Below are 11,597 nucleotides of genomic sequence, written 5' to 3' on the forward strand. Positions count from 1 at the left end.
ACCCCCTAAACCCTCCCCCTAGATCCGCTACTGGCTTTTGCTTTCCCACGTCTTCTTCAAGACGCGACGCCGACCATATATAACCGACTTGTGGCTGAACAAGAGTTGTCGAATCTCAAAAAGTATCTTGATTATTTTGAATTCGATCAATAGTGGATGAATGTCATGGAACAGCAACAAAAAATACGGAGCACATTTCTGTTAAAAACTTGTGAAAATGGCATCCTTTATTAGTTTGTATTAGAATTTTAAATAAGGATTATTAGAAACAGGACATATTGACATGCTTTGGGTAAAAAGGTAATGATAATGAAAAATTTCTTTATTCAATATTTTTACAAACTTTGTTCAACAAACAAAACATGTATGCTGGTATCTTCGTAGCTACAGATCAAACCCCTCTAAACAATTAAAGAAACTCAGCGGAAGCTACGTTTAAACTGCGTCACGTCCCTCTCTTATCAAACAGCGTCTCAAGCTTCTTGGTCAGAGGACAGCTTTTTGGATGGTGACGGATTGTCATGTGACAATGACATCATGCCACAGACCCAAGGAATTCCCGGATGAAGGGGCTTGATTCAGGCTGCATTGTCATGGCAAGCTGTTTGACTTTGTTCTCATAGTCAAGTCTACTCTGCCTGAAATATAAATATATATCTTCAAGACCGTTTATCTCTTAGACTGATACCTTAGCATCTTAATCTCATTCTGTTTATTTTGCATTTACATTTTTGGGGGGTTTGCATCCGCTTGAGAATTTTTAAGGGGGAGGGGGGTGGGGTATATCCATTTTTGGCGGGGAGGGGTGGGTATAACCTCGCAGGCGTTTCCATTACAGAAAGCTCTCGCAAACAAATCCACTTATAGATCTCACGAGGATGTTAGATCAATTGCGCTGCGAAAGGGAATTATTGTTTTAAATATTTTAATAGAAAATAGGCAAAATGACGATTTTTTTATAGAGCTAGACCCTGCGTGCAGGGTTGACTGGGATACCTAAGATCTGCAATTTGTTTGGGCCCTGTGTTGTGAAATGTTTGTCAAAGATTTTACTGCCCATATATATGGATATGGTAAAAATATATGCATAATCTTGTTTTTTATTGTAAATGCCATATCACAAAACTGATTGGGGCAAGAAAGGTAAGAAGCATTTTAATCTCTTGAGGTTGGGGTGGACTTGAGGTGTGCTCTATTTAAGTAGATGGGGCTGATTGTCCTATCTTTTGCAGTGTAAAAATCTTAAAAATACTATCCCCGCAGAAGGGATAGCACTGGAATAAAATTCAGGAAAAATGAGAATGTGTATAAAAATTGTCAAATTTATTTAAACCTTTCATTTTTATCGATCTAGCCAAAAGAAAGCATAGATAAACTTTCAAATTCTAAAAAGGGAATTGAATTTAAATTTTCTACAGATCTTTGAAAATGTTCCTGGCCGCGTGAAAGGAGATTGAATCAATTAAATAATTCCAAATTTTGGCGGGAAATCCAAAACAATGTATTTTCTTTAAATCAGTTAAAATTCAGAGACGGCAATACCACAAAATATTGGCGAAGTGTTTTCTATTGCAATGCTAACCACAATGTAGCGAAGAATAATTTAAAATCGAGAATTATATGCAAAAAAAGGAAATACCGTTTTGTTGTAGGTTTCAAAAACAGCGTGCGCTTGTGAGCATGTCGCCATTCCTAATGCGAATGCAGCGCACGTGCACAATGCAAAAAAAAAAACAATACATAGACTACAAAATATCTGCTAAATTTTGCAGATTTGTTTCCTGAAGATAAATAATCATTTGACTACCAGGTTAAGATATAAAAATGACGGTAAAACTTGTAACCACACAACGATCTTCAGCAATAAGTAAAAAGACTGGAACCGGCTTAGCGCACGCATGTATTTTCTCATGTTACTTGTGTGACATCTACGTCACAAAAGACTGGACCCGGGCCTTTTAGTTCAAGGCCTTTTTTCCGAAGGTTGACCAAAATACCTCAATATAACAGATTTGAGTTATTCGCGCGAACGCGCACAATTGACCAAATCAATCAACTCTAAAAAGTTATATGGACTTTAAATATTTCTTAAACATTTTTTTTTGGTTCTCTGCCCTCAATGTGCACCCAAAGTGAGCGATATTGTATAAACGATATAATTTAGATTTAATTTATTATTTAATTTAAGTGAATGTAAACAACAATATCTATTTATGCTATCATATCGTTTAAACATTTTTATTTTGAAGTAAATAAGAAGGCTATAGAATATCCAGACTTAAAATTATAGCATATACATTATTAACACACTAGAAAGACAACACAATGCTCTAGACTTCATTGAAAACGTCCCGCAAAAAATTAAAATGACATTCAACGAGGGATAAAGTTATTTTAGGAAGAAAACAAAAATTACCTAAAGGAAGAACGAAAATACCAAAAAATAAGTAAGCATTATAATACCAAAATAATTTTTATAGTTTTACATATCTTACACTACACATGACATGCTCAATTATCTGGGCTGGTCCTCACTTGTAATCTGAAGAAAGAGAGCTAGGCTCCTGATGTTCTACAAGATACACCGTGGCCTTGTTGCCACAGATGGCCTACCAACAGTCCCGCTGATGGATAAAATTAGCAGGCATATGAATAGCCAAAGCTACAAAGTGCCACCTTCAAGAACCAACGATCACAAACAAATTGTTCTTCCAGCGGACCATCAGGGATTGGAACTTTCTGCCGGAGCTAACTGCAAGGGCAGCTAGTCAAGCAAGCGAACTATTATTGCATTGACTTATGTAACTTTACTTATTATATATTTTTGTTATTATCGTTTTTGTTGACATTTTAATATCTCATAAGAATCTTTGAATAGAAGGAGATTGGGTTATATGGAAGAAGAAGAGGAAGAAGACTATTGAAAATATACCAAACGAAAGCAGCAGGATTAAGCTTTTCTAGTTAAGTTACTTATGCAATATTTTACGAATATTGATGAAAACTGCTCGATATTTTGTCGGAACTTGTCTCAATTTGCTCATATGCTCTACTTTATTGAAATCTACATGGTGAAAAAATGATGACATTCAATGAGAGAGATCAAGATACTTTATAGTAAGAAGGAAAACAAAATTTGTCAAGCGATGCGATGTAAGGTAGTCACTTCTTTGGGATTTATTCATAACGATTTGTAGGAGACGATTTTCATCAATAAGCTTCAAAATACTTCCAATTAAAAATAGATTAAGTAATAAAGGTAAATACCTCCAGCCCATTCACGAGTGTCCAGAGAACATTTATTTACGTCTTGAAGTAAACTGCATGTGTCTAAATAAAAGCAGGCAGTAGATAATTCTAATCTCGGGCCCCCCGTGTCTCGGGTTTTGATCGGGTCACAAATGGAAACACGAGTAAATAGAGCGAAAACAATCCAGCTTGAGATGATTTTGCACAATTACTTGATAGAGATTGAGACTATGGTAATATATGCAGTAATGAAATTGGAAATCTGGCCTTCAACTGCACAAATTGACATGGATCTGAGAGCTGGAATCTCAAAATCAAAGATGCCATGACACAGTTTTAAATTATGCAGAAGGTATCGCAAAGGATTTTTGGGTATTGCACAAGAATGTGCATATTGCGAGAAGAAAAAAAAAAAACAGTTTCATTTTATGACTGGGCTACCACAGGTATTCCAGTAATAATTTTTCAGAAGCGATAAAAATTGCTAAAAAGCAGGAGATTTGGTGCTCAAAGGGGGAGAGCGGGAGAAGGGGTCCAAAAACTTGAGACTCCCACCTAATGCGGGAGAGTTGACAGGTATGGCTTTGTGGGTATTTCTCATAGCTGGTGAAGGCCAATTCAGGGGTCAATGGCTTAAATCAATAGTAATTATTTTGGACTAATTGTCCATGATTTTTTCATACACCTATCACAAAGAGAAGTTGCCCTGTTAGTATCCTGCATACTAAAAACAGAATACCCAGGTTTTGAAGAACATTACCAATAAAAATACTACAATTCCTAATCTGTGTTTGTATCATTATATGTATTTTTTTTAACAAATGAGGGCCAGCTATTACACATGGATATTAACAGTGCAAACTTTCTTTGAAATAGGTATCTATGACAAATTGGTCTAAATTTAAACTTGACTTACGTATATATGACAAATGCTTCTGCTTGGGCAGGCTCTTGAAAGTTGGGATCAGCTAACAGAAGCTGGATTCCCGTTAGAACCTAAAACATACAAGCAACAAAATTGTCCATAAAAATACATTAGTTGCACTTCAATACTTATATTGTAGTTCAGCTTGCTCTAATCTTCTTACTAGGATGCAGGTTGTATACTAGTCTGTAATAATTTGTAAAGGTTGGTGTTTCTCTGTAAATAGCACACAGAAAATAATAAATTTTGTTTACACAAGAATGTTTGAACAATAAATATTCATAGTTGAAACTGATTTGATAAATAAAACAACTTCTCTATTCTATTTGATAAATAAAGCAACTTCTCTTTATTCTATTTATGCCTTCTTATTAGGACTCAATAATAAATTCTAAAAAGCCCTTGTCAGTCATCCTTTTTGTCATTTTTTTCAACTATTGTTGAAAGATAAATTGCTGGAGGAAATCTCAAATCAACTGCCAACAGAGAAAAGTCAACGTCTCATTTAGAAAATTGAATCCAAAAACTTAATGCATCAGCTTCCCCAATTGTTACAATGAAAATAATAATGAAATGAAATGATAATTTCTAGAATTTCTGACACTTGGCATTTTGCTAAGATGACAAAATGGCGGTGACAAGGACTCTTTTAAATGCATTCAGGATAATATACCTGTTGGGCAGTGACTTGGGGCTTCCAGTCCTTATTCTTATCAATCAGCGAGAGGCAGACAGTACCAGATGTGAACACGTTGGGATGGAGAATTGGGGGATCAAAGACACCTGACAATATACAAGAAATAAAGTGAGCTCTTTACAATTTATGCTCTGATAAAGCAGATAGCATTACATACACCATTAAACAATTCCCTCCTTTACCCTCAGTCAAACACTACTAAAGCAACACCATATCTTTCAAGCCCTCTTTTCAAATAAGCCCCCCCCTCCCTTTCTATCAAAGAATTTCTAAAAAAAAAATGGCAAAAATCTGATTTTGAAGTCAAGGCAAAAACACTTGATGCATACTGTATAAGAATTTCTTACCCAACTTACATTTTGGTGGGCTGTGAGGGTAGTCATGCGGGAACTCAAGGGTGATTGGATAAAGACCTCCTTCCCATGGTGTCTAAACACAAACCAACAGCCAGTTAATTGGAGGTAAATAACATTTAAAATTGATTAATTGATAATCAATACATTTATATAGTGCTATAAATACTAGCATGGCAAAAGCAATATTTTGAGTGTGTTTCAACTCATAAGAAATAAATAAATCCACATGGGTATTCTGTAGTCTAAAATAATATAAGATTCTCTGGGCATCCTAAAAGTGACATTATTTTCAAAGTATTTCGAAGAATCAATTTCAATTATCAAATTCCTCTCACCTTCTTTGGTCCAGGGATAGCTGAAATAAAAAAAATGAAAGCTAACACTCAAAAAGTTTTAATAGGGGAAAGACTGTCCCAAATTATTGCCAGATCGGTGAGGTCATATTCAAAGAAATGAATTAACCAGAATACTATTCCACATGCCACTCACTCAATAAATCATCAAGCCTTGCCTCAGGTAAATTTATTAATCACCATACATCTACTTTTGAGAGTCTTATCCAGTTTCAAATTCAGGGTTTTTCAAAGGGTTTTTTTCAGGGTTTTTCCCTAAGGAAAAGAGTGGTTAAAATCAGCCATAGTTCTCGATGGGATCGCCACCTTATCGTGGTGAGGGTGTTTGTGTGTCCCAATGACCTCTAAGAGCTATGTCGGCGGGAGTATTTTACTCCTGGCAGGGCCACCCATGCCGAACAGGTCGAAAGGTAGGGGCCAGACGAAGAGTGATCCACTGGTCCTCCAGGTTGGGGGTTGGGCAAAGGGTTGATAACCCTCTCCCATAAAAAATAGCTTATCACAGAAACCAGAAGCAGAGCAAATTCACTTGGGAAGACCGTGGCTGCATCTCATGAAAAGAGATTGAATGATGCACAGAGGCCAAAGCCATCCGGACGCCCCTGGGCTGACTAAACCATTGGTCCACCCAAAACATGCAATGAGAATAGGTAATTGGAATGTCAGGACATTATATAGTAGCGGCAATGTTGCCCAAGCAGCGAGGGAAATGGGCAAGAGAGACATCGACATCATGGGAATCAGTGAAACTCACTGGACAGGCCAAGGGAAAATGCAGCTGAGAGATGGCGAGACGATGGTTTATTCTGGAAGGGAAGATAACATCCATAGAGAGGGAGTAGGGATCCTCGTGTCCAAAAATGTGGCGGCTTGTTTAATAGAATGGACTCCTTGGAACGAGAGAATGATTCAAGCAAGATTCTACTCCAGGCACATTCAATTGACCATCATTCACATATACGTGCCTACAGAGGATGCAGACGAACATTAAAAAGATGAGTTCTATACACGGCTGCAGGAGGTACTAGATAGCAGAAACCAACACGACATGTTAATCATCACTGGTGATATGAATGCAAAGGTTGGCGACTAAAACTGGGACTATGAAAGAGTCATGGGGAAGCATGGATTGGGAGTTCGAAATGACAATGGAGAAAGATTATGTGAATTGTGCGACCTTAACAAACTTGTCATAACTGGGACGCTGTTCCCACATAGAACCATTCACAAGGCAACTTGGATTTCACCAGATGGAAAGACAAAGAACCAGATAGACCATGTTTTGGTAAATAGGAGGTTTAGGAATTCAGTAAAAGACACAAGGGTTTTTAGATCAGCGGACGTAGTAAGTGATCACTACTTGGTGTGTGCAACTGTAAAACTAAGGTTAAGGAAAGATCCAGAACGGAAGGGTAACATCAGAGTGAAATATGATACATCTAAATTGACAGAGAAAGAGGTGAGGAACACATTTAACATCAAATTAAGGAATCGGTTCCAAGCATTGGAGCAAGAGGACGAAGAAGAGAGAGGGGAAGAAGTAGTAGATGCAAAGGAAGAAGTGGAAAGGGACTTTACTATAATGAAAAAGGCACTCTTGGAAGTTGCAGAGACAGTTTTAGGTAAGCCACGGAAGAAGAACAAACCATGGATAAGCGGAGAGTCATGGAGTCTGATAGATGAAAGACAACAGATGAATGAGAAAATATTGAGTACACGATCGGAGAGAGTTAACGGGCAATTGAGGAAAAAGTACAGAGAAAAAGACAAAGAAGTGAAGCGAAGTTTGAAGGCAGACAAAAAGAAATGGTTAGAGGAGAAGCTGAATAGGCGGCGCGAAGCCAACATATTAGGCAAGTATTAAATAGAGAGCAACCAGATAACCCCATAGAACGTGAGGATGAAGTTGAATTTGAATTCGGAGAATTGATAGAGGAAATATCCGTCAATGAACCAACTTTCGGAGAAGTAAAAGATACAATCACAACACTAAAGAATGGAAAATCGCCGGGCATAGATAATATCACAGCTGAGTTGCTGAAGGCAGACCCAGAATTCTCGGCCGAGCGAGTGCATAAGCATCCCAAATGACTGGAAGAAAGGGCTTATAATAAAGCTACCAAAGAAAGGAAATTTAAAATAATGTAAGAACTCACGAGGAATCACCTTATTGTCCATCGTAGGGAAGGTACTTGGAAGAATTGTTATTGACAGGATACGAAACGGAGTTGACAAAAAGTTGAGAAAAGAGCAGGCTGGCTATAGAAGAGGGAGAGGAACTACGGAGCAAGTATTTATACTGAGAAACATCATAGAGCAAGTGAATGAGTGGCAAGCAACTTTGTATGTTAATTTCATAGACTTTGAGAAAGCCTTCGATTCAGTCCATCGTGGGAGTTTGTGGGTAATTATGGAAAAGTATGGAGTTCCAGAGAAGATTATACGCATTGTGAGGCTGTTTTATGAAGATTTCCAGTGTGCGGTCGAAGATCAGGGTGAAACAGGAGAATTGTTCAACATAAAGACGGGGGTAAAGCAAGGCTGCAATATGTCGGGCTTTATGTTTCTATTGGTCATGGACTGGATATTGCGAAGGTCAGTTGGAAAAGGAGAAAATGGAATACGATGGAAATTTACATCTAAACTGGACGATCCAGACTTTGCGGAGGACATAGCATTGCTTTCCTCAACAAAACATCATATTCAGGAGAAGACAGCAAGGCTGGACGGTGAGGCTAGGCGAGCGGGATTGAAAATAAACTTAGAGAAGACGAAGATGCTAGGGATAAATGTCAAACAGCATGGAAATATTGTGATCAATGGAAAAGAAATCGAAGACGTCAGCGAGTTTACGCAAAAGTTGCAGAGAGGGTGGTGGAATGAAAGATCTCAGAAAAAGATCATCAAAAGCAAGGAGTGTGTACACAAGGCTGAAACGTATATGGAACTCAAAGAAGATCATGAGACGGACAAAGATAAAGATTTACAAGCCGTTGGTACTTTCGGTTTTATTGTACGGTTGCGAGACGTGGAAGATGAACAAGAAAGATGATAAATTGCTAGATGTATTCCAACAGAAGTGTTTGAGAAGGATATTGAAGATTAGTTGGGAAGACCATGTAACGAATGAAGAGGTACGGAGAAGAGCTGGAGTACATCAATTGAGCAGTGAAGTGAAGAGACGGCGATGGAAAATGATCGGACACGTGTTGAGACAAGGAAGAGAAAATGACTGCAGCGTAGCATTAACTTGGACACCAGAAGGCAGAAGGAAACAGGGAAGACCCAAAACAACATGGCGAAGGACTGTGGAAAGGGAGAGAGGCGAGGCGGGGTGGAGGAACTGGGACGAGGTGCGGTCAAAAGCAGCAGACAGGGAAAAGTGGAAAAGCACTGTGAAGGCCCTATGTGCCACACGGCACGAGGAGGACAGGTAACAGGTAACATAGTTCTGCCACTGCTGAAATAATAAACTTTAGGTTTCTAGTACACATTTCTTACTTACCACACTTCCACGTCAGCCAATCTATCTCTCCATTTTCTAGTTTTTTGGGATTCGCTATGAAATCCTAGAAAAGCAGATGTGATAAGGTAGTATCTTACTTCTAAAGGTAGAGGATAAATGAAGAGGAGGGGGGATTCCCCCTTTCCTTGGCACTGTTCCTTATACTTGTCATCTTTGCTGTTTAACTTCTGGGTTCTCTAATTATTGAATTAAAGCTACCTTACAGGTATAGCTTTAATCAAGATATAACCAGTCCATACACATATAAGTTAAGTGTACAGTAAGTTACTTTATAAGCCTATTGGGTAAGATATTTTTTTGAGAGCAACAGTTTACGCAAGTAAAGTGAGTTAAACAATGTTTCAATAAGAATCTTCCAAGCAGATTGACGTTTATCTACAGAAAAATAACAGAATCATGCTTCTTATGCGGCTAACTTTGAATGACGTACCCTAGGATGTGTTTTCCCCCAAGCCTTATGTTCTTCCTTTAGCCGTTCGATAGGATCGACTTTCGGTTTTGCCGCCATGTTATTTGCGCCAGCGATCTTGAACAGCAGTGGTGAACATTAGCGCATGCACATGACCCGCGCTGTTTTGAATGTGGCATTTCTCAAATTTCTTGTGTTTTGCTTGCTGTTATTTCTTCAAATATCCTAGAGCCCTCGACAAGGTAATTTAATTACTAGCTGCACTTCTACTTTTCAATTGTACATTTATCTAAAAATCCGGATTGATACGAAACCCAACATTGTTATTTTCAACCTACCCATTGTGTAGCATGTGAATGTATCAGAAGTACCAAGATAGCTAATGCGAGAGAATACAATATATGTATGGATATTTTCAAGAAAAATTAGGCTTGAAAAAAGGTTAAAAATCTTGAGGCTCCCACTTAATGCAGGAGAGTTGACAGCTATGTTGTAGGTGTGTAAAGAGCATTGTAAGATATAGGGGGTCCTTGGGGGAGAGGGGGAAGGGCATTTAGCCTGCCTAGCGGCAGAGGGACACAGCTGCACACTTGGGGCTAACGATTTTCAGTGCCAGCCAAGCAAAAGTCACGTAAAAGTGCAAGCAAAAGGCAACACATATATGTTCTTATTTTTGGATGGGGTCTGGAGTTCTCCCAAGTAAATTTTGAGATTCCAGATTAGTAGGAGGCTTTGAAATCGATCAGAATTTCTTTAAAAAAAATAAGGCCCTCCCCTTAACCCTGGATTAAGATTTAAATCCCTGCCTCGAATCTGAGTTTAAAAAATCAACCACCCCTAAAAAAGTAGCCCTTCCCTCCAATAATGACTGCTCCCAGGAGAATTAATATTCTCCTCCTGCTCCCTAACTATACTTGTATTTTAGACTTTTGAATTGGATAATCATTTATCACTAAAACGGGAAGCGCAAATGGATTGTTTATAGGTTCTGGCATCCTAACCTGGATATGCCTCCCAAGGCATAGGCATGAATGTCACCTTGATGAACATGATTGTCTGAAAAGGCTTGTTGATTGTCGTTGTTTATGTTAATAGCACTAATGAATTTTCTATTTCGTATAACTGATTGTCATTAAACGCTACTGATTGTCCAAACGTGCAATTGAAATTTCATTGCACGCAAAAGAATGTTCGTTCCAATTAAATTGAATGCCCAAGTGCGTTATTGTTTCTCCGTTGATGCTAATGAATGTTCACGAATATTTAATTGTTATTGTAAGTCGAGTCACGCTAAATGATGTTTCGTGCGATGTTGATGAACGTACAATACACGTAATTGATGTAACTTTTGGCACAAATGAATGTCCCTTTCCCGTTAATGAACAGCAAAAGGTGTAGTTGTCCAACCTATTTTCTACCATTTATCAACGATGGATGTCTTATCAGTGCTATATGTTTTACAGTTGAACCTGGTGTTGATAGTAATGGTACGTTTTTCTCACACTGTCTCTGCTCGTTTAAAGTATAAAAAGAAAATCTGGGAAACAGTGTACCGCAAAACAAGATCCAATTAATTAAGCTTTTTTGTGATGTTGCCGACCATAAACGAACTTCGTAAAATTGGAAGACCACGCAATGAACACAAAATGGCATAAAGGTAATAGGCGCCAAGATAATGAAGAGTCTTATTAAAAAAAAACGACTCAAAAGGTTTCTCGTGCGATACAGGCATATTTCCACTTTTTTCAATAGAAGCCGGCTGCAAAATTCGTAGCTAAGGGCTGAAGAGCCTTGGCTAACAAAAGTCAGCTATTAACTTCACGTGCCAAGCATACTCCAAACACTTATTCGCTACAAATTTATCAAATTAGAAAGAAAAACAACAACAAATTTTGGGAGTTTTTGGCGTTTATGAGAGTTACGATACTAGACTGAAGGTATAAATGTCGGTCGCTAAATGTTAGCTTTTGACCTTTGTTCTAAGGATTGATAGTTTCAAGCTAGATCTGTTTTTTTTCCGTACGCTCGGCGATATACGTGCACAGCATTCTCCAAACACTAGAGTTTAAAAAAGCAAAACAG

General features: G+C 38.1%; 1 protein-coding gene across 2 annotated transcripts; it reads right to left on the bottom strand.

Moving 5' to 3' along the window:
* Window positions 1–304: 304 nt before the first annotated feature.
* Window positions 305–9,692, bottom strand: LOC5519859 (SUMO-conjugating enzyme UBC9-B). 2 transcript variants are annotated; one of them, XM_001639689.3, is made up of 7 exons: window positions 9,537–9,692; window positions 9,086–9,149; window positions 5,563–5,582; window positions 5,219–5,300; window positions 4,848–4,957; window positions 4,166–4,245; window positions 305–638 (listed from the first exon to the last, which is right to left on the bottom strand). In XM_001639689.3, exons 1-7 carry the CDS (start codon window positions 9,612–9,614, stop codon window positions 536–538), a joined length of 537 nt encoding a protein of 178 aa, XP_001639739.1. In that variant the 5' UTR covers window positions 9,615–9,692; the 3' UTR covers window positions 305–535. The 2 variants fall into 2 exon arrangements, with proteins under 2 accessions (XP_001639739.1, XP_032220657.1); XM_032364766.2 differs by having other exon boundaries at window positions 5,228–5,300; window positions 9,537–9,671.
* Between the last annotated feature and the right edge of the window lie 1,905 nt (window positions 9,693–11,597).

Source organism: Nematostella vectensis, chromosome 6 (assembly GCF_932526225.1).
Source record: "Nematostella vectensis chromosome 6, jaNemVect1.1, whole genome shotgun sequence".
NCBI classification, from domain to species: Eukaryota; Metazoa; Cnidaria; class Anthozoa; order Actiniaria; family Edwardsiidae; genus Nematostella; species Nematostella vectensis.